Source organism: Halichoerus grypus, chromosome 6 (assembly GCF_964656455.1).
Source record: "Halichoerus grypus chromosome 6, mHalGry1.hap1.1, whole genome shotgun sequence".
Taxonomy (NCBI): Eukaryota; Metazoa; Chordata; class Mammalia; order Carnivora; family Phocidae; genus Halichoerus; species Halichoerus grypus.
The window spans coordinates 162,293,188-162,313,504 of NC_135717.1; the positions used below are offsets into that span (position 1 = coordinate 162,293,188).

The window sequence follows — 20,317 nt, forward strand, 5'->3', positions numbered from 1 at the left end:
GGAGGGGGTGGGAGGGAGAGGGAGGGGGGGAGAGGGAGGGAGAGAGAGAGGGAGAGAGCATGCAAAGGGGGCGTGGAGCCCGATGTGGGGCTCGACCCCACCACCCCAAAATCACAACCCGAGCCAAAGTCAAGAGTTGGAGTCTTAACTGACTGAGCCACCAGGCAGCCCATGTTGATGCAAATTTTAGGAGAAAAGCTTTGAGGAGCCCATCCTCAGGGCTGCAGGGCAGGCTGCCTGCGGAACAGGTAGAAAGGAAGGAGACAGCAATCATTCCTGCCACCTCCCTGCCCCCGCCCCGCTCCCCTAAGGTGGGAAGGGACACTGGAGACAGGAAAATGACCAGGAGGTGGGACCAAGGTGCAGTGACAAGACAAAGGCAATGCTCTTCCATTCATGGCAGCCCTACCACCGCCCGAGACTGCCCACGCTGCGCACCAAGGGTAAGAGGGCCAACGCCAGGCTCTGGCTCGTGTGCATGCGTGCGTGCTGAGGTGTGGAACACCTGGAAGCTTGAGCTGTAGACAGAGGCTCTGAGATCTGCAGAGAGATACAGCATCTCAAACATGAGCGCAAATGTCCCGCCATCCGTTAACAACAAAATCTAGTGCAGGAAAAACCTTTGAAGCACAGATGGTTCTCCCAGAACACAGAAAGCCAGGGGATTCAGGGAGCTAAAGCAGGGTAAGACAGAGGCGGTCAGAGAGGGCTGGGGGAGAGAGGTGAAAAGCGACAGTGGGCGCCTTGCCTTCCTTTCTTCTAACACCCCCAGCAGCTAACAACCAGATGAAATGGCAGGACACTGCAATCGGATTTCAGAGTGCTTTCCGCCTCCTCCTAGACCAGCCCCACCAGGGCCGCGGCGGCCAGGCATGAGCAGCTGTGACTTCCAGGAAGGCGCAGATGCCTTCAGAACCACAGCCCTCCCGCGCGCTCCTACGAATGCTCAGCTCTGGATTTCCTTGGGATTCATTCTTTATTTTCAGCATCTGAGGTACACTTCTGCCTCAACAAAGTCCACTATTGGCCTCCAGGTATTTTGAAATGCACGGGCGCCTGGGTAGCGCAGTCAGTTAAGCGTCTGACTCTTGGTTTCGGCTTAGGCCACGATCTCAGGGTCGTGAGATCGAGCCCCGTGTCAGGCTCTGTGCTCTGTGGGGAGCCTGCTCACGTTACTCTCTCCCTCTGCCCCCTCCCTGCACTTGCTCGCTCACTCTAAAATCAATCAATTATAAATCTTTTTTTTTAAAAAGGTATTTTGAAATGCAACATCCTCAAAGGAGCAACCTTCCATCGTTTTTCCACACAAAATAAAATCCTACACTCCTACTTCCATTTTGTATATCTGCTTCTCGACTACTCTCTCTCTCCCACACTCCAGAAACCACGGAGTACTCCCGGAGCCACACCTGCGGTGTGAATGAAACAAGCCTCCTTGGGCTCACTGTCATGGACACTGGCGATGGAGGCAAAGGGTGTCTGAGCATCAACTAAACGTGGCAGGACAGCCTGAAGAACGGATGGTGTATTTTTTAAAAAATAAGCATTTGCAAGGCTAAAGTGCGATTTGTTAAATTAATTCCAAAAAGGCATTAAAGCCTCGTTATCTATCATAAATGGACGTGACAGCCAGTTTCCTAAAGAGTCACAGCACTTCTGGCTGCCAACCCCTTGGCTCCAAAGGGGAAGTGAGGCCACTTCTAAATCCACAGCGAGCCTACGCCGGGCTCACAGGCTGGAGCATGTGAAGACCGGCCGTCAGCACACAGAAGGAGACCCTCCCTCAGCACAGCAACTGGGACTTGATGGGACAGTCCCCCTGCGGACACTTTATCTTTTCTTTAAGCTACATAATCCGTTCACGTGGTGGGCACGCCTCTGGACTGGGGGTGGGGGGGGTGGGGAACGCCAGAAGGCATTACTTTCCAGCCTCAGTATTCCTGAATACCGGCAGCTAAGAAGGGGTCCACTGCCCAGAGTTCCCACGGTGGTGGGGCTCCGTGGGGCGCCCCCACCTCCCAGAGGGGTGGATTCAGCAGGAAAGGCAAAGGCCCCCAGGACCCAGAGTGGAGTGCAGCCTTACCTTTGGACCATGTCCGCAACTGAGGATAAAAAGCTGTTCATATTTTGGGAAAACATCTCTGCTCCCTTCTTAAAAAAGTTAATCTGAAAGACAGAATGGTGATGTTCTGAAGGTCATCTGGGAAAGGTGATCAGTGAGCACATCCCGCGCGGGACTGACAGCGCGGGGGCGGTGACCCCGGCTGGCCGGCCCCACCGCGTGCTCGCAGCGCTCCTGCGCCCCTGCGGAGCCCCCCACGCCAGCGAGTTCCTCCCAGAGCCCCCAGTGCGCTGCAGAATGGGGGCGCTGGGACCGAGCTCTCCTACTGACAGGCCGGACGGAAACATCAGGGATAATGTGAGTTCACTGCTTGGCACATACCAGACCAGGCGCGTCGGCAGTTACTGACAATTCTCTCTGATAGTCCCGTCATCAGCTCTTTTCCTCTGTGAATTCTAGATAGAAAACTTCTGAGGGGCAAGGAGTAGGTCTCCACCTTTGCGTCTCCAGGGGCTCCATCGGCGTGTGACACCTGCCCTGCACAACGCCGGCCAGACCGGACGGGGAGGAGGAGCAAACCCCGAAGGCCGCGGTGACCCCCGTCAGCGAGCCGCGCGTGGCTCGGAACACGAGCTGGACAGAGGCTACGGCTGGGACACTGCCCAGGGGAAACTGGGTTAAAGACCCTTACGAGGCTCTTCCAACCCTGACGTCAACCCAGAGGGGACTGTGGGTGTGGAGGCAGCAGAGTTCTGGGCCTGAAAAGGTGCTCGGACAGGTGAGCTCCCTTCCGGCCTCCAACGTTCTGGGATGTGGGCTCCCTCCGCCCAGGGGAGGGTGGCCCCAGGAGGGCTCCGTCTCCTTTGAAAATAAAACTTCAATTGCTGGCTTTTGGGGAAGGGACAGAAGGAAGTCCTTACTTCCTGTGACTCCGGGGTATTCACTTCCCAGGAAGTCGGGGTTGCCTCACAAACCCTGAAGGGCAGGGGTAAGGGGAAGAGTGGCCACCTCTGTGCATTACTGACATCTGTAAGCATCCGGCCCCAAAGCTCAAGTCTCCATTTCTTTCCATGGCCAAGGCTTTAAAAAATCTGAATACTGGGTTTGAACTGCTCCATCTTACATGCCTGATCACAGAGAGCTAAGAGCTGCAAGCCCGAGCCATGAGAAAAGGGAGAAAATGCTCAGCTTTGGACGTGGGCATTTTCTCACACTCTATGCCAGCTCATGTGTCTGATCTGGAAGCGGCCCCTGCCCTGTGTGGTGGGCACAGAACTTGACGGCGCACCCCAATGAGGCTGGCACGTGTTGTCATGCTCACATCCTGGGGAAGTATGCACTCCCATGCCCTTAGTTTTCACAGGATAAAAACAGAGGATGATCACGATTATCCTAATGCACGGTAATCATGCAGGGAGCTGCTCTGGCCCCGTGATCTTTTAATCATACAGAGATCAAAACAGTAAATGGCATTCTGAATCTCCGAAACCTCAAAGTCTGTTCAAGGAGGCTTCTGCATTTCTAAGGACACAGCCTCCCAGTGGCTTTCCTCTCCTTCCCCTCCCTGAACTCCTTGGAATTTATACTCCAAATTCCATGTCTTAGCTCCCCTGCTATTCTGCAAGTTCCTGGGGGTGGGTGGGTGAGGGGGCTCCTGCAATCCCTCAAGGAGTCTGATCTGAAGGAATGGAAGGGAGGGATGAGATCCTGGCTTCTCCAGCCACCTTCCATCAGATCTACCCTGTGAATACTACCCTGGACTTGATTTCTGTGATCTCGTAAACCTGTACACAGCTTGCAAAATCTCTGTTTCAGGCATGACGACTGAATCGTGATTTCAGTGCAAGGGCCTGTTTAGCAATGGCCAGGGGAGGCAGAAATGAAGTCAAACAGCTTGCACCTAAGTGGGTGGTGCCGAGAAGCCTGATTCAGGGCCACATCATCCAAAGACCCAGATTCTCACGCCTTCGTGAGCTGCAAGAAGTACAGTGGTCAGACGGCCATCAGCTAACAAAGGTAGACGCTTAGTCAATGCTGATTTAAAAGGGCTGATGAGGCAGACGGAGAGCGAATGCTTCGGAATCATCCAAAGGATTCATGGGTTTAGACAACAACTGGTGTTAAGTGAAGGAGCTATAGTTCTTGGCAGGATGTGAAGTCTGCAGGGGGAGGGACTATTTGGTCTTGTGTCTTGAAATCTGGGTACTTTCCACATGAAAAGTGAAACATGCCATCCTCAGTCCTCAAAAATGCTGCTTCGGCCACCCAACGATGACATGACAGTGTGTGGCTCTTCTCCATGTCGCCAGGCCCGGGGGTGCGGGGGGTGCTCCTGCAGCCGGGCCCCCTCTCCCTGGGGCAGCCTTCACTTAGAAAGTGCAGGCCAAGAGAAGCCGGTGTGATACTTCAGGTGGAACAGAGTGAAAGCAGCCAGGAACAAGCCCATCCGTTACACCTGTGAGGCCCCTCCCTAACTAACCGGGTGCCCCAACCACCACCTGCTCAGCCTACAGCTGCTCATCTTTCTGAGGCTCAGTCCAGGCCCCCCTCTGACCCTGGGCCTCTAAAGAGCGGGGACTCCTGCTCCACAGGCCCGGACTGTCAGTCCAGGGAGGACAGACGGGACAGGAGGCGTTATTAGAGAGCAAAGGCAAGACCGACGATCTCCAGCACGGCCAGGCCCTCCGCCAGGCAGAGGTGCATAACTAAGGGAGGAGAGAGGCGGGTATCAGCGCCCACCACGAGGAAGCTGGACGCTGCCAGAGGTCTGCTGCGGACCAGAGCCCGCGGCTGGACAGGGCTAGCTGTGGGTTCAACCCAGCTTTACGCAGATGACACAGACAGATTCTAGCGCTCTACTTAAATATCACCCCCTGAAGGCATCAGCTGACTTGAGTTACCTCATCATTCAACGTCACAACCACATTAAGAAGACAGATCGCTGAGCTTGAACACCTAAAGATCCTCTCTTGTTCCCCTTTCCCCTGAATGCTACTGATGTTGTGTTTTTTGAAATATATGTATTTTTTAACATGTGTTAAAAAAGAATAGATGCTCACACACGTGGAGTTTTAAAAAGTTGCTTTTTTTCTTCTCAACATTCTGCTTCCTGACATCCCCTTCTATTCCCAGATTGTCGTCAGCTGAGAGAAGATTCCTGGGTGTGTCTCCTGCACGCGGGGTGAGGTGCTAGAGTCCGTGTAAGTGGGGCTAGAGCACGGCAGGGACGGGGGGCATTCACCCCATATGCACACTCACTCCTGTCCCTGCCAGGCTGGTGCTGCTGGGCCAGGGCCCCGCCCTGCCACTGGAGCCTCCTGACAGACGGGTGTCAGGAGACCACTAACTGGGGGAAGAAGTCACCTACATCCTGGACAGAGACTTGAGCAAGCCATGGCAGTGTTTCGCCACGCCCCAGATGCCAAGGTGCCAGCCATGACCTCAGCAAGGAGAACAGCGCAGCTGAGGGTGACCCTCACCACCCAGAGCAGCATGGGACCGTGCGGGGGTCCTGAGCTGTAGGCCCAGCTCCACCAACCTGAGCAGTCAGCTGCTTCTCAGAACATCAGACCAGGCCTGGCTCTCACTTGGCTCAGAGGCAAAGGGCCACACCAGCCCTTCCCCACGGGAGGCTTGGGACCGAGGCGGTCACCGTCTGCACGTACAGCCTGACAAGTCCAGCTAACGATCAGCCAGCCCACCCGGAAGCTCTCCATGTGCTGAGTCTAAGGAAGGTTCCAGGGAGGTGGTGCATTCGTGTTTCTTTCTCTGATGATGCTTTGGTTTCTCTTAGAGGCTAGCTCAGCAGGAATGCCAAGCTGTTCTCCCCAGCTGGCTCAGGTCTTAGCCCTTAGGGGAAGGGCACGGCCTACCTGTCCGTGGGCAAAGCCTATCATGGGCTCCATCATGGCCACACGCTTCCTGTACTGCAGTGCGTTGAGGGCGCAGTAGTACTGAAGGGAAGAGAGGTGCTGTTTCCGCCGTGCGGCCGCCACCTCTTTCACGACATCTGTCTTCACCTGGGTAAGAGGCGGGAGGAAAACGTCAGGCTGTCTGATGGACGTGGCAATTCTGTAAGAGCATGAAGCTTCAACAGTGTGCATTTACTCACGAGACCCATTTCTGCAACCAATACAATAAAACTCAGATAAGGTTCCACCTTATGTTTTAAAAACTCCCAATTAAAAATACCAAAGTATTAGCATCTCTGTGCTTGTGGGGCTGCCCTGGGGTGAAGCCAATTACTCTCAGATCCCTTAGGAGAACAATATGGTAGCATGCACTGAAAGCCACAAACATTTTAGTTCACTCATAAGATTGTATTCCAAGGAAATAATTTAGCTCAAGGAAATCATGCAACAGAAGTAGGAATTTAGATGCATTAAAATGGTCAATATCGTCTACAGTAGCAAAAAAGCATGAGTGAAAGAAGCAGAGTCAACACCCAGGACAAGAAATTCAAGTGACCTGAATACGTATGAGGCAGACAAGCACGAGGTACCAAGCTTGAGTTGAAATCATTGTGCTAATGTAATTATACAATGGTTCCAAGTTGGTGTTTAATAAACCAGTTTGAAAAGCTACAATAGGGAGGTAGAAGTCTACTTATGAGATTCAGAATAAGTAATTAAAAATCTGTGTATAGGAAAGAAGAAAAAGAATTCATCAAGTTACCCTCAATGCCACGAATTCAGAGCAGGAACATAGAAAAGGAGCTTAAGTAAACGAGGTGAAAAATAACAAGTCAGGTAGGCATTCTTACCTTCTCGTTCTCCTTTTTTTTAGGAAGCCTGCTATATTTTGCCATTGAGAGGTCATGCTCTAAAAATAAAGAGGCATTTTAGCTCCCAGATGGGTTGAAAGGCAAGAACATTCATTCAGCATCTCCAGCCACATGCATACTAAACCCATGCGCCAAGAATGGAAAGGATGCCTACCATTACTGGCGAGTCCAAAAAGATCCTTTAAAGTGCTAACCTCTGAACAAGAGAAAACAAACATCTTAGAGCAAAGAAAAATAAAATACACCAACCCAGAGCTCTGTGCTTCCCCAAGAAAAGAAAAGTCTCTGTGTGGAAGGAGGAAGGCTCTGTGAGCACCTCCTCAGGGTCTCTGCCCTCACAGGGCTCTGGCCTCCTGCCTGGTCTGACTGGACTTTGTGGCTTCAGCTCCATCCCAAACTTGGGACCCTGACTGCCCTTCAGGCCATTCCTTACAGACAGCATTTGGGAGTCCATGAAGCAGAGGGTACTCGGGGGATGTGGGCTGGAGTGTGTGGTGGCCAGGTACTCTTCATGGAGCCCTGCAGTATACACTGGAGACCTGGAAATTCTTTGGCCCCCCAAAAGAGTGTTTTAATACCTCTTTCCTCACAATACCCGGACCATACCTAGAACCTAGGAGTGCCCTGTTGCTGGCCATTTTAACATCTGGCAAAGCCACCACTAACAAAGGAATATGGGATGCTTGTTTTAATGAAAAAGTCTGAAGCCATCTAGCATATGGTACCTGCGACAAGCCAACAAACACCACTATTACCCCCTGTGGATGCCACACTCCTCATGCACCAAGAGGTGTAACAAAGTCAAGACCAAAAAAACGACAAGGTCAACAAGGGTGATGGCTGTCCAAGGTTAAAAACTTAAAAACAGGGGCGCCTAGGTGGCTCAGTTGTTAAGCATCTGCCTTCAGCTCAGGTCATGATCCTGGGGTCCTGGGATCAAGCCCCACATTGGGTTCCCTATTCAGCAGGGAGCCTGCTTCTCCTTCTTCCTCTGCCTGCCTCTCTGCCTACTTGTGCTCTCTGTCAAATAAATAAATAAAATTAAAAACAAAAAACAAAAAAACACAAAAACACAGAGACATCTAAAAGAAAGCGATACTTTCTACTACTCTACCACAATCCAGTTTTGCTTCATCAAACAAAGGAAAGCATTTTCATACCTTTTATGTCTTTTTCAGTTTGCCTCAAAACTGCCTCCAGCTTTTCAATCTCTCTTCCCGTTATTCTTACTCTTTTTGGTGTCGGTTGCTTTCTGCCTCTGTGGGCCTGCCTTTCCCTTTCTTCCCCTCTCCCTTTTACTTCCTGTTGGAGCACTTTCAGGGTTTTACACTTTCCAGGTCAAATAACTTCCCTACTAGCTTTTGTGTTCTCTTCATTCAGATATGTACTTGTATTGATGCATAAATGAAAAAGACAGCAAAATGTCAGATAAAAGCCATCACAGCAGAGGGGAGGCCAGATTCTAACCTGGTTCTCAGGCTGACTCAAGTATGACCCAGGCCAAACCCTTCAAACTTGCGTGTTGGTGTGGTCAGAGGAGGTTACTTTGATTCACTGTTTCCATAGATACCTAAGAGGCTTCTCTTTTTACTACTACCACATAGATTTATTCTCTTAAAAAAAAAAAAAAATCACCATCCTGGGCAAATACTACTAATCCACACTTGAGCCGTTCAGGATGATGAAGGCCCAGTCATTACCAATGCCGGCACCCTCTGCCCCCGGCTGCCTCCCATCACAAAGCTGAAAGACACAAATCTGACAATGTAGGTCTTGCGGGGGGAGGGGTGATTATTTTCTGTCTAAAAGACTTGGACTTTATTTTTAAAATGAAATCCCCACACATTTCTATGATTTTATTTAGAGAAAATCTTTATGAAAAAATGCACCCAGACTCTCAGTTCATACTGGATAATCAGCACAGGACTACAGGCAGGTTTGGGATTTACATGCAATTATAGATGAGCAACACTCAAAACCACTAAAAACCCTGCTCAAGCAAGGTTTCTCCTTACACAAGCTGACATTTCATTTATTGTTCTTTGTCAGGTTTCAGTGCTGTGTAAACCGCCCTTGGCAAATGTTGATGCCAGGTCTACCCCACTCCCTAAAGCCTCAGGCGACATGATCACTGGGAATCTCCAAGTGAGGGGGAGAAAGAACATGGTCTTTAAGATGTACTGCATCTTTTCTGCCTGAATAAATTTTACATTTTAAGGTGTTATATATATATATACATATTTTTTTAAGATTTTATTTATTTGAGAGTGAGAGAGCAAGCATGAGGGGGTTGGGGGTGGGGGAAGAGGCAGAGGGAGAAGCTGACTCCCGGCTGAGCAGGGAGCCTGGAGGAGGGGCTTGATCCCAGGACCCTGGGATCATGACCTGAGCCGAAGGCAGCAGCTTAACTGACTGAGCCACCCAGGTCCCCCTGAAGAGGAAGTAATATCCTGAACAGATCTCTTAGTACTCAGTTTAGACTTTTTTAGCCAGCAATTTTTTACATCAGTGTTCCAGAAAATACAATTCTTTAATCTCTAAGCAATTAATATTTTTGATGATATAAAGAACAAAAAGACTAGAAAGTCTGGGTTCCCTTTTGTAATATCAACTATTTTTTTCATGAATTTTGGTTCTTTTTTATTCATTTTTTGACTACCTTGATTTCCAAGAGATATAAAATTACTCTAAAATTTTGCTTTGGGGGCGCCTGGGGGGCTCAGTTGGTTAAGCAACTGCCTTCGGCTCAGGTCATGATCCTGGAATCCCTGGATCGAGTCCCGCATCGGGCTCCCTGCTCGGCAGGGAGCCTGCTTCTCCCTCTGACCCTCCCCCCTCTCATGTGCTCTCTCTCTCTCTCTCATTCTCTCTGTCTCAAATAAATAAATAAAATCTTTAAAATAAATAAATAAATAAAATAAAATAAAATTTTGCTTTGGTTTTTGGCTGAAGAACCAAAATTAGTCCAAAAGGGCAACCACGCTCTCTGAACCAGTCCCAGATCTGCCCACCCACTAAAATGTGAGCTCCCGGAGACCAGGGAGCTCGTCTGCCTTGTTCACGGCTGCAGCCCAGGGTCTAGTACAGGTAAAGCATGGTCCCCACCCCTCCGTCCCTCTCTAAGGCACCCACTTTACATTCCAAAGCATTCATGGCTCCCCCAAAACAGCATGTCTTTACAAATGCTCTGAACCAGTAATATAAACCTTGCCATCGTTGTCTCCTTGGTAAACACTCATCTCTCAAAACCCAGCACAGAGATCACCTTCTCCAGGAAGCCCTCCCTGGTACCCTAACGTCAAAAAGGTAATCACACCTTTCTGTGTGCTGTCTTATACCTCTCTGTCCTGTTGCCCTTAACACATGATGTTATGACTGTCTGTTTCCAAGTCAGTTTTCTCATTAGCCTGTAACCTCCTTTAGGCGAGCCAAGAACATAGTGGAGATTCAGTGGAAGTTAGCTAAACTGAAGTGCTCAGAAAAAGAAGGGCATTTCTCAATGATGCACATATTTAAAGAAATTAGTACAGTCAGAACGATTGTGGAATGAATTGATATTTTGAAGGTAATGGGCACTGAACTCAGTAACTTTACCTGTGAGATCCTTTTCTCGAAACTGTATAATAGGTAGAACCATCGTGTCTGCCAACTGTTTAGCCAGCTCGGTATGGAGAACATTAAGCTGAAAAAAGAGAGAAATCTTACTGAAAAAAATTATACCCACTGTAACGGACACTGACTTCCGCACAGGATCACACTGAACACTTCTGTGTGGTTCAAGAGTTCTGGTACACTTCCTTAGCAAATAAACACCCCTTCATAAAGCTACAAATGATATAGGCCTAGAGGTTCTAAAACTGAATGCGCGGTTCTGAGCTGGCCTCAGGTTTGCTAAAGGGGTCTCCAAACCCATGGCTACGGTCTACGTACTACGTTCCCAGGCTGAGCCACACCAGCTGGAGGAGGAAACGTCACGTTCATGTGCACGCAACGAACACGGCTCACTGGGAGCACTCACCTCGGGTCACACTTTACCAGGCCACCGTAAGTTCTCTCCTTCTCAGAACAGCCAAAGTCACACTTGAAAGACTGGCCTGCTGGGAACCCATTAACCCGACAACCACAGCAGCTGTGGCCTGGGAATTACTCTGCAGAAAGAAGGCTCCCCACTGAAACCTCAGATCCCAGGCCTCCATTCTTTCAAAGAGCAAGCTGACTGTATTCACATGTGATCCTCCTCACCAAGTAATTTTATTTTGATTCTTTCTCTCCTTCCACCTTGTCAAGGCCTTCCTAAATCCTGTTGTAAATGGTGCAAAAGAAGTAAGTCATCCCCCCTCAGCACTACCATTTTTGAGTCCTTTTTGCATGCCAGAGTTACATGCTTTAATCACTTGGTTCTCACCCACTCTGAGAATCCGGTCTTCTTTATTATACCCACGTAACAGGTAGGCAAACAACTCTCCAAATCCAAACAGCAAAGAGGTGGAATGGCTGGGATTTTCATCCTGGGCTACTATATCTGAACTCCAGGCTTTTCCTACTACACCGTGTTGGATACAGAGTCTTTTATGCTCACAGAGTTGCCCAAACTTCAAATGTTTGGTGGTCTAGACATCAGCAACGAACACAGATATTACTGAAGATGTTCTGGGATTCCTGGTTGGTGAACAAAGGGAAATCACCCACCAATCTGTGCATTCGGCAAAGTTTCGCTTTCACGCGCATAGGTCTCCACACCAAGAGGCTTGTTTGAGAACCCCTGATGGGGCCAAGCTTCCGGGAGGCCAGGATACCACCTATAAAATCACATTCCCAGCCTTCCAGCCTTTGGGAATGATTCACTCCCCACCAAAAGAATCATCATTCCTGCCCATGAAAGTAGGGTTGTAAGTAAGTATCTTAAACTGGAAATATAGGTTCTGGGGGTTTGAGGACTGACCACATTTCCTTAGCAACTGGCTCTGGTCAAGAAAAGACCTGACTTCAGGTAGTGCAGCCCGCTGCTTCTCCCCCTGGGCTCCTTATTCATGGTTAATTAGGAAACATTCATCTCCTCACTTCCAAAAAAATTACTTTTTTCCATTCATGCTCCTCCTATCTGGAAAAGATATCCACCCATTTTAAACATTCATTTTGAAGAGAGTCCGAGTCGTGGGAGAAAGGATGAAGCTCCAAAGAACTGGATGACGAGTTCTCTGTTATATCCCCAGTGCCTAGAACAGCACCTACCCCACAGTAGGTGGTCAATACGTGTTTGCTGAATGAATATCAACTTGCTGGGTTGGTTTGTTGAATGAATGACAATGCAATCAGTACAATTTTATATGAATGTTAGTTTCTCATTTTATAAACTGAAGACAGTATCTCCTTTACATCAGCGACTGAACAGTTAAATGGCACCTGCATGTTCTTTTTCGCTTCTTCTTTATCATAATTTTCTACTGTAAGTACTGCAAGCTCCTTGAAAGGTGAAATACCCATTTCATACCGACCTAATTCTGTAGAGGGTTCTGCTCAGCACCAGTAGCCTCTGAGCTGGGGTGTTTATTACAAATAGGATTTATGTACTTCTCTTATAACAATACCTGTTTTTCACAAATGTTCCAAATGTATTATACAATACAGCTACAAGAACAGTTGTACGAAACCCTTTGTGGCGGGGGAATCGTGCCCATCCTCTTCCTCCCCCAAAGAAATGTCCATCCAGAACATGTGAGTATTTAGAAACAAGGTCTTTACAGATGTAATGAAGGACCTCGAAATGAGATCATCCTGAGTTATCCAGGTAGGCCCTAATCCAATGATAAGTGTCCCTGTAAGAAGAGAAGACACAGATGGAAGGGGTGAAGTGGGGTGGGGAGGAGGCCATGGGAAGGCACAGGCAGAGACTGGAGGGATGCAGCCACATGCCAAGGGACGCCCAGGGCCACCAGAAGCCGGAAGAGGCCAAGAAGGTTTCCCCCACAGGCCTCTAGAGGGAGCTTGCCAACAACTTGATTTCATACTTTTGGCCTCCAGAACTGGGAACAAATAAGTGTCTATTGTTTTAAGCCACCTACTTGTAATTTGTTACAAGCAGTGGAGAAACCAATACACCCTTCTTGGGAAACTGAATTCTCAGAAATCTTTCTCTTGGTCCATTATTCATGTATAACAAAGCCTTTCTCCTCAAACCAGAAACAAACATAATCGCATACAACCTGTCTTGTGAAATGAGCCTTGGAAGAGCAACAAGTTGAGATATCTTCTTAAATATTTGAGTAGATACATACAATGGAAAGTGGGCCAACACAAAGATGAAAGAAAGTTCAAGAAAGAATCAAATAAAATTTTGCCGTGTTTCGATCTTACCTCATCTACCACTTTGGAAAAATAGTGGAGTGTAGAAATTACTTCTTCGTCGCCTTTGCCAAGAGCAAAATTCTAAGACCAGAGAATAAAAGACCCAGGTGTTAACGCCTGGAGAGTCAGCGCTGCCTCACCCACATCCCAGCACCCTCCAGCCAGCTCCCACTCTGCTCCCGGGCGCAATCGCATCACGGTGTCTATCTGCAGAAAACGAGTGCGCTCGCCACTTCCTGCCCCAGCGACGCACTCAGTTGCCCCTCCCGGGCTATTCCTTTGGTGGCCATCACCCTTCTTCTGTCTGGACATAACGGCATCTTTGAGTTTATTTCCTGGAACTGGGTTATTTCCCGGAATTTGATTCATTTGTAGCCCCTCAGACCATGAACCCTCAAGGCTGTGGGTGACTTCTGTAGGCTAATTAGAATACATCATAAAGACTTTGGGATAATCACCAGTTAGAATTTATCAGGGGAAAGGAAAAGGCAAGACAAAAAAAAAACCAAAAAACAAAAAACTCCACCAAAAAACAAAAAACAAAAACAGGAGTGGACCATGGACAAAAAGAAAGAAGGAAATCAAAGTCTCTCAAGGATGCCCTTGGAGAATTCCTTTTTTTTTTTTTTAAGATTTTTATTTATTTATTTGACAGAGAGAGAGAGACAGTAAGAGAGGGAACACAAGCAGGGGGAGTGGGAGAGGGAGAAGCAGGCTTCCCGCAGAGCAGGGAGCCCAATGCGGGGCTCAATCCTAGGACCCCAGCATCATGACCCAGGCTGAAGGCAGATGCTTAACGACTGAGCCACCCAGGCGCCCCCCTTGGAGAATTCCTTAAAAGAACTCCATTTACGAGAGTCCCGAGCATAGCATCACATGCCACATAAATACCCAGTTACCTGTTTTTCATAAGCTAGCAGCTGCTTAGAAAGCTGCTGAGTGGCCAGGCACATCTCATTCTGCAGGGAGAAGAGAAAAGCAGGTAAGATATGTCCAACACATGTAAAGTCACCAAAAAAAAAAAAAAGTCACCTCAGAGAATCCCTTAAAAAAAGTATATGTTGTGTCTGTAAAATAATAGTTTGCCCAGGAATTATTTGGAAAACAAGACCAAAACAAATTAAAAACGTTAAAGCTTGCTTTTCTCCCCCCACCATTTACAAATTACTGTTCCTCCTAGTCAGTCAGTACAAAAATGTAGTGAGCAATTATGCTGTACCCAACATCCAACAAAGACTCCGACCCTGTCCTCACACAATTCACTGGGAAGCAGACAGCAAAAAATAGTTACAAGCATGACGAGAACCGCAAAGGAAAGCATGGACGTGTTAGGAGGCTCTAGCAGGAGGACGCAGATGGTCTCTAAGGAAGAATGGTTCTAAGTGGACCCCTGCAGACAGACTAGGAGTTAGCCATGGGAACCAGCTTTCCAGAAGGAGGGACCAGCATGTGGAAAGCAGCACAGACTGTCTGAAGAGCGACAAGTGTAGCCGGAGCAAGGGGTGCAGGTGTGCAGGTGAGACGAGGCTGGCCGAGCGGACAGAGTGAGGGCATGTAAGCCTCCACGGTCCACATTTAGACTAAGGGCAACGGGAATTTCTGCAGCACTGTGACATGATCAGATCCAGCAAACCCAAGAGGGCTAGGTCGGTCCTGCTGGATGGGAACAAGAAGCATAGCTGCACTGTCCTGGGAGGCCCGTTTCATGCCACTTTCACTGGCCCATATTGTTCATCTTCCTCTTCTCTGGTTTATCCCTCTAATCTCTGGCTGTGGGGCAGTTTTCCACCACAAGCCTCTGACAATTGATGCCCTCTGCCTAGAACACGTGTCTTCGTTTCTAAAGCTCAGTGAAAACTTCTCTTCAGATTCAGGACTCACTCCCAACAGAGGGGCAGGGCCACAGGGTCTGACTGGGGAGGAGGGGAGGGCACCGGCCGGCCCTGGCCTTCGTTTACTTTCTAATTCTCCTGGGTTTGCTGTCCCTTTAGGGGCAAGGCCTGAACTCTGCAGGGGCTTGTTTTCTTTATCGTGGTCTTCCTTTGCAAGACCCATCAGAATCCTAATCCTACTTTTTTCAGCCCTCTTTGCTGACAACTAGCCAACCTGTTCCCTGACTTCCTTCATCGGCCCCAAGGAACAGGCATTAACTGACCCTGAAACAAGCACAGCACATATAATAAAAGTTCCTGGCTTTGGAACCAGGGTGCCACTCCTTTCAAAACAAACCCGAGCTGGTGGCCATGGAGCCAAGAGGAAGGCAGGTGAACAAATGCACAAGCACTAGGCCCCGCACTGAGGGAGGGCGTGCAGCAGCTCCCAGCACACAGCAGCCTCTCGACAAATGTGTGATGAATGAATGCACAAACAAGGTTAGAAGACTCCTCTAAATTCCTGGTTTAAGACAATACTTGGAATCAGAGGTCAGGGGAAAATACTTCCTAACCCTACAAGGTGACATCACCATGAGGGGGGTGGTACGATAAAATACCAAGAATGCACAGCATGAAACAATCAGCCAAGAAATCAGCCTGCCGATCATCTCCAGCAGAGCTGTTTGGAAGGTCAAAGTGCACGGGAAAGGGTCTTGACCCACTCACTGGGCTGACAGCCTGTTGTATCAGAAAATCCCTCGCTCCTCTTCTCTGAGTTAGTAACGGAGGGTTTAGGGTGGATTTGCTTAAGCTACTTTAAGCATCTGCCTGGGGGCAGCACCATGTGGACTGGGATTTGCAGACCTACAGAATCGTCCTAACAACAGCAGCTAGCACGAAGAGGATTTAATCCATGGCAGATGCCACACCAAGTGTATTCCATGTGTTACCTCATTTAATTCTGACAACCCTATAAGGTAGGTTCTGATTATTAACTCATTTTTACAGATGAAGAAATAGGCAGCACAGAAAGGCTGAGACACTTGCCCAAGGTCACACAGCTACTTAGCAGCAGGGTTGGGATGTGAGCCCACATCTGTCCCATTCTAAGATCCACACACTTAAACACTACTCTCCAAGATCCCAAGTCCTGCTAAGAGCTGAGGCGGCCTACGCTTTAGCCTGAAGTTGACAAACTTTTCCTCTAAGGGCCAGATAGACATTACTTGTGGAGATGGTCTCTGTCACAACTACACACTCTGCTGTTGGAACATGAAAGCAGCCATAAACAAGACAGAAAGGAATGAGTGTGGCTTCCTTCATTTAAACATTATTTACAAAAACAGGAAGCCAGCCCAAGGGTGTAAATTGTTGATCCTGCTTTAGATATTAAATGTCTCTAGAGACCCACCCCCAGGAGGCTCTCCATTAAGCTACAATATTTCAAATTCAAGGAACATTTTCCATTTTTTTAAAAAAAGGTTTTATTTGAGAGAGAGAGCACAAGCAGGGGGAGCTGCAGGCAGAGGGAGAAGCAGGCTCCTGCTGAGCAAGGAGCCTGATGTGGGTCTCGATCCCAGGACCCTGGGATCAGGACCTGAGCCGAAGGCAGACGCTTAACCAACTGAGCCACCCAGGTGCCCTCATTTTCTACTCTTTTAAGTCATTCTTTATTTTAGCTAAATCTAAAATATTACTGCCCCATATCTGTATCCTTTAGAGACTGGTCAACAGATATGATAACTACCCTCCCTGCCTTCAAACTAAGCAAGAAGCACGGGCTACTTGGATTCTTCTCTACCACTTAGTGGCAAACGCTCCAAAGGGAATAATGGAAAACCTGCCAGAGTGCCGCTGGCGTCAGACTGCACCCAGGCTGGGGGGGGGGGGGGGGCGGTGGCGGGGGGGAGTGCTCCTGGGCTCCCTGCACAAAGCCAAGACAGGGGCACAACATTCAACTGCTGCTTTCCACAACTACTGTGTACAACTGGACTCTGCCAGGTCTTGCCCTGAAATACCCTGTGAAAATGCTGTGTATTTTCAGATGTGTGTGATTCCAGGCTGCAAGATTCTGCTCGGCCAGTATGATCTCACTGGGAACAAATGACAGGTCCAAAACGGCCTGTCACCTGCTCTGAAAAGTGAACTTCTGTGCAGAGCACATGCCATGAAAAATCTTTTGAACTAGACCAACTTTAAATTTACTCACACTTAATCTATTGTACACAGAGGTTTTACGAAATGCTTTGCCCACATCAGCCAATTAATCCACACCCTGTGAGGTCAGCCCACACAATTATCTCTGCAACAAGGCCTGCAAAACTGGAGCTTGGGTGCAGAGTAAATATTAGCAACAGCAATAACACAGACAGCCGCTAACATTCAGCGAGTCTTTTCTAAGTGCCGGACAGTGCTGTTAAGTGCTTTTCATATTTTATCACATTTAATCCTTACAGTGCACCTATCAGGTAGGGACTATTACCAAATGAGGAGACAAAGGCTCAGAAAGGATAATAACTTTCTAAAAGCACAACTAATATCTGGCAAGGCAAAGACCCAATGCAGATCTGCTGGACTTGAAATCTAAATGCCACGTTTTTAACACTATGCTATTTCCAATCTAAAGTGCAAACCTGTTATCTGGCTGGTACTCAGCGGGCATGTCTCGCTGGGCCCATGGATAGGAACATAAATCCCACACTTTTTTCTAGCTCTGGTTCAAGCAACAGAAGTGGCCTAAAATTTAGATTCTAAATCGAGTTCCACGAGTCAGATTTCTCCAACATTCTGGAACCACTCTTTGGCTATTCACTATGCTATTTAATGCCTGCTAAGAATCCTTAAAAAAGATAACCCAGTGACGTGTTTACTGACAGCATCTCCTACGTGACATCGAACCTCCATGGCTCCTGTCAAGGCAGAAATACCCGTGGTCAGCAAACCTGAAAGAAAACGACGCTTTTAGCAAAGGACTGTTTATCTTGGGGTGGCACAGAGCGTTCCGGCAACTGTCACTGTCACCCCAAACCACCCAGAGGCCCCTGCTGGTGGCACATCCATGGTGGATGGCAATGGTGAGGCTGGGAGCAGGGGCAGAGGAAATCCCCTGGGGTCAAAGTCACCATGCAGGCCCTCGCTTCCATCCCAGCCATGTTGCCTCAAGCCCAGGCGTGGAAAGTCTCGGTCATCACGTGCTTCCCACCAAGCCGGGGTCCAGGAGCCCTCGAGCTGGGCCGCGCACAGAAGTAGTGAGGAGCGCGAGGAACCAAGGCAGGACGCTGTGCTGGGGGGCAGCCGTGAGGGGGGGACGCTGGGGACGGGGACGCTACCCTGGAGGCAACAAGGAAGCCCCGAGCCACGTGGGCAGGACAGTGACAAGATCCGACTTGAGCAGAGGAAAACTCAAGAGTGGCCGTGGTGGCGAGGAGCACTGAAGGGGGCACGGCAGGAGGCTCGGAGCCCACCCGAAGAGGTCGAGCGAGGGATGAGAACAGTCTCCAGAATGTGGAGGAGGTGGTGGAGACCTGGGAGGTCGTTCTGAGGCAAAAACGACAGCGTGCAGCGCGTGAGGGAGGCGGCGAAATCCCGGAAAGCCGGCCTCCAGTCGGCCGCGGGCTGTGCCGGCTCAGCTGCGCATGTCCGCAGCTCAGGCCTTCCCTCGACGCCCGCGGCACCGACGGCTCCAGCACTCCCAGGGGCCAGGCCTGGTGCGGGCACTGGAGCCGGGGAGTCGGCTCTCTGGGGTCTCACGGTCCAGAGGGGCGGGGAGACCGCACTCGCTGCACCGGAAGTGCTCGCCCCAACGAGTGCACGGGGCATCCGGCACACGGGCGCGCTTCGGCTGAGGAGGGAGAGCAGGAAGGAAGGGAAGGGGCCAGAGACACCTCGGAGGTGACGTCTTCAAGCCGGGAAGGCCATTTGTCAGGGCAAGGGGTTGATGGGGACTGTTGGCAGCAGGAATGGCAGAGCAAAGTCTCAAGGCATGTGGAGGGCCTGGCACATTCTGGAACAGCCAAACACGAGGCTAGAGGAGTAGGCTGATACTCAGTTCGTGAAGAGCTTTGCGCACCTTGCTGAGGAGTTCAAACTCAACTGCACTGGGAGCCAGGGAAGCGTGTGAAGACAGGGAGGGAGGGAGGTTTGGATAGAGGAGGGACTGAAAGGGGAAGACACTTCCGGAAGGCAGGAAGATGGATCAGAGAGTGCTGGATCTGGTAAGAGCGGAGCACTCACTCCCCACAGCACCAATAGGCCAATGTCTTGAATAAAGACCCAGAGACAAGGACTAGAAACAGACTCTGAAATGGCCAGGCTTGCTGAAGGGATCTTAGCTCTGGAAGCAAATAGAGACGAAGCAGAGGAGGATTCCAGTGCGATTCTGGAGAACTTAAGGGGCAGGCAGCAACAGGATGCCAAGAAAGGAGAAAGACCTAGAAGGACGGGCAGAGAACTAGGAGGGGACCGGAAGGGACCTTGTCACAGGAACCAAAGCAAGACCACTTCAAGGGGGGGGTGTCATTAAAGGATCAGGTGTTTGCCCAGGGCCCAAGGGTGGAGAGGCTCCGATTTAGGCACTAGGCCACCCCTGAAGCAAGGGGAGGAGAGAGGCCAGACTGAGGAGCGGGCATCAACCATCCAGTGAGGAAGTGCAGAGAGCAAGTATAGACTGCTCTGTCAACAAAGTCAGGATCAGAGGACCAAGCTTCTATTTAACCCAAATAACAGCCCCAGTATAACGTGCTATCTTAACTACTGTTATTTTAAGACTTAGAAGATGATTAACACCCAGAGCCCTTCGTGCCAGGAACTGATCGTAGCCCTTCAAGGGTAAACTCTATTAACCTTCACAATAATCAATGAGGTGGCCATGATTACGGTCTCTGTTACCTGATAAGGAAATTCAGGCAAACAAGTGACCCTCCCAATATCACACAGCAAGTGGCCAAGCCAGCACTGGAACTCAGATCTGATGAGTTCAAGGCCATACCCTTAACCCTTGCACCTAAGTGAATGAGCCTCGTCCAGAATCATCTTTCATATTAATCTGAACGCCATAAAGCCATCCTGAGGAAAAGCTGTAGGTCCTGCACGCAAAACAAGTGCAGGAATCCCGGTTTCCGAAGCGGTTTCTAGAAACCACTCAGGCTCTCTGCTCCCTCACTGAAGCTACATACATATTTCTCCTCAGTCCCTGTCATATCAACCTCAATTTGACTGGTTTTCAGGGCTATTAAAATGCACTGACTAAAACAA

The 20,317-nt window shown here is 49.3% G+C and overlaps 1 protein-coding gene across 2 annotated transcripts in view; it reads right to left on the reverse strand.

Annotated features, from left to right (window-relative positions):
• APPL2 (adaptor protein, phosphotyrosine interacting with PH domain and leucine zipper 2) overlaps positions 1-20,317 on the reverse strand; it is a 53,093-nt gene that overhangs the window by 19,597 nt on the left and 13,179 nt on the right. For both annotated transcript variants that reach the window (XM_036103228.2, XM_036103217.2), the window contains exons 3-9: positions 14,090-14,149; positions 13,200-13,271; positions 10,440-10,527; positions 7,000-7,041; positions 6,825-6,883; positions 5,935-6,081; positions 2,084-2,166 (exon numbers count right to left, since the gene is read on the reverse strand). In XM_036103228.2, coding sequence (XP_035959121.1) covers positions 2,084-2,166; positions 5,935-6,081; positions 6,825-6,883; positions 7,000-7,041; positions 10,440-10,527; positions 13,200-13,271; positions 14,090-14,149 — 551 coding nt within the window. The remainder of the gene's footprint in view (positions 1-2,083; positions 2,167-5,934; positions 6,082-6,824; positions 6,884-6,999; positions 7,042-10,439; positions 10,528-13,199; positions 13,272-14,089; positions 14,150-20,317) is intronic.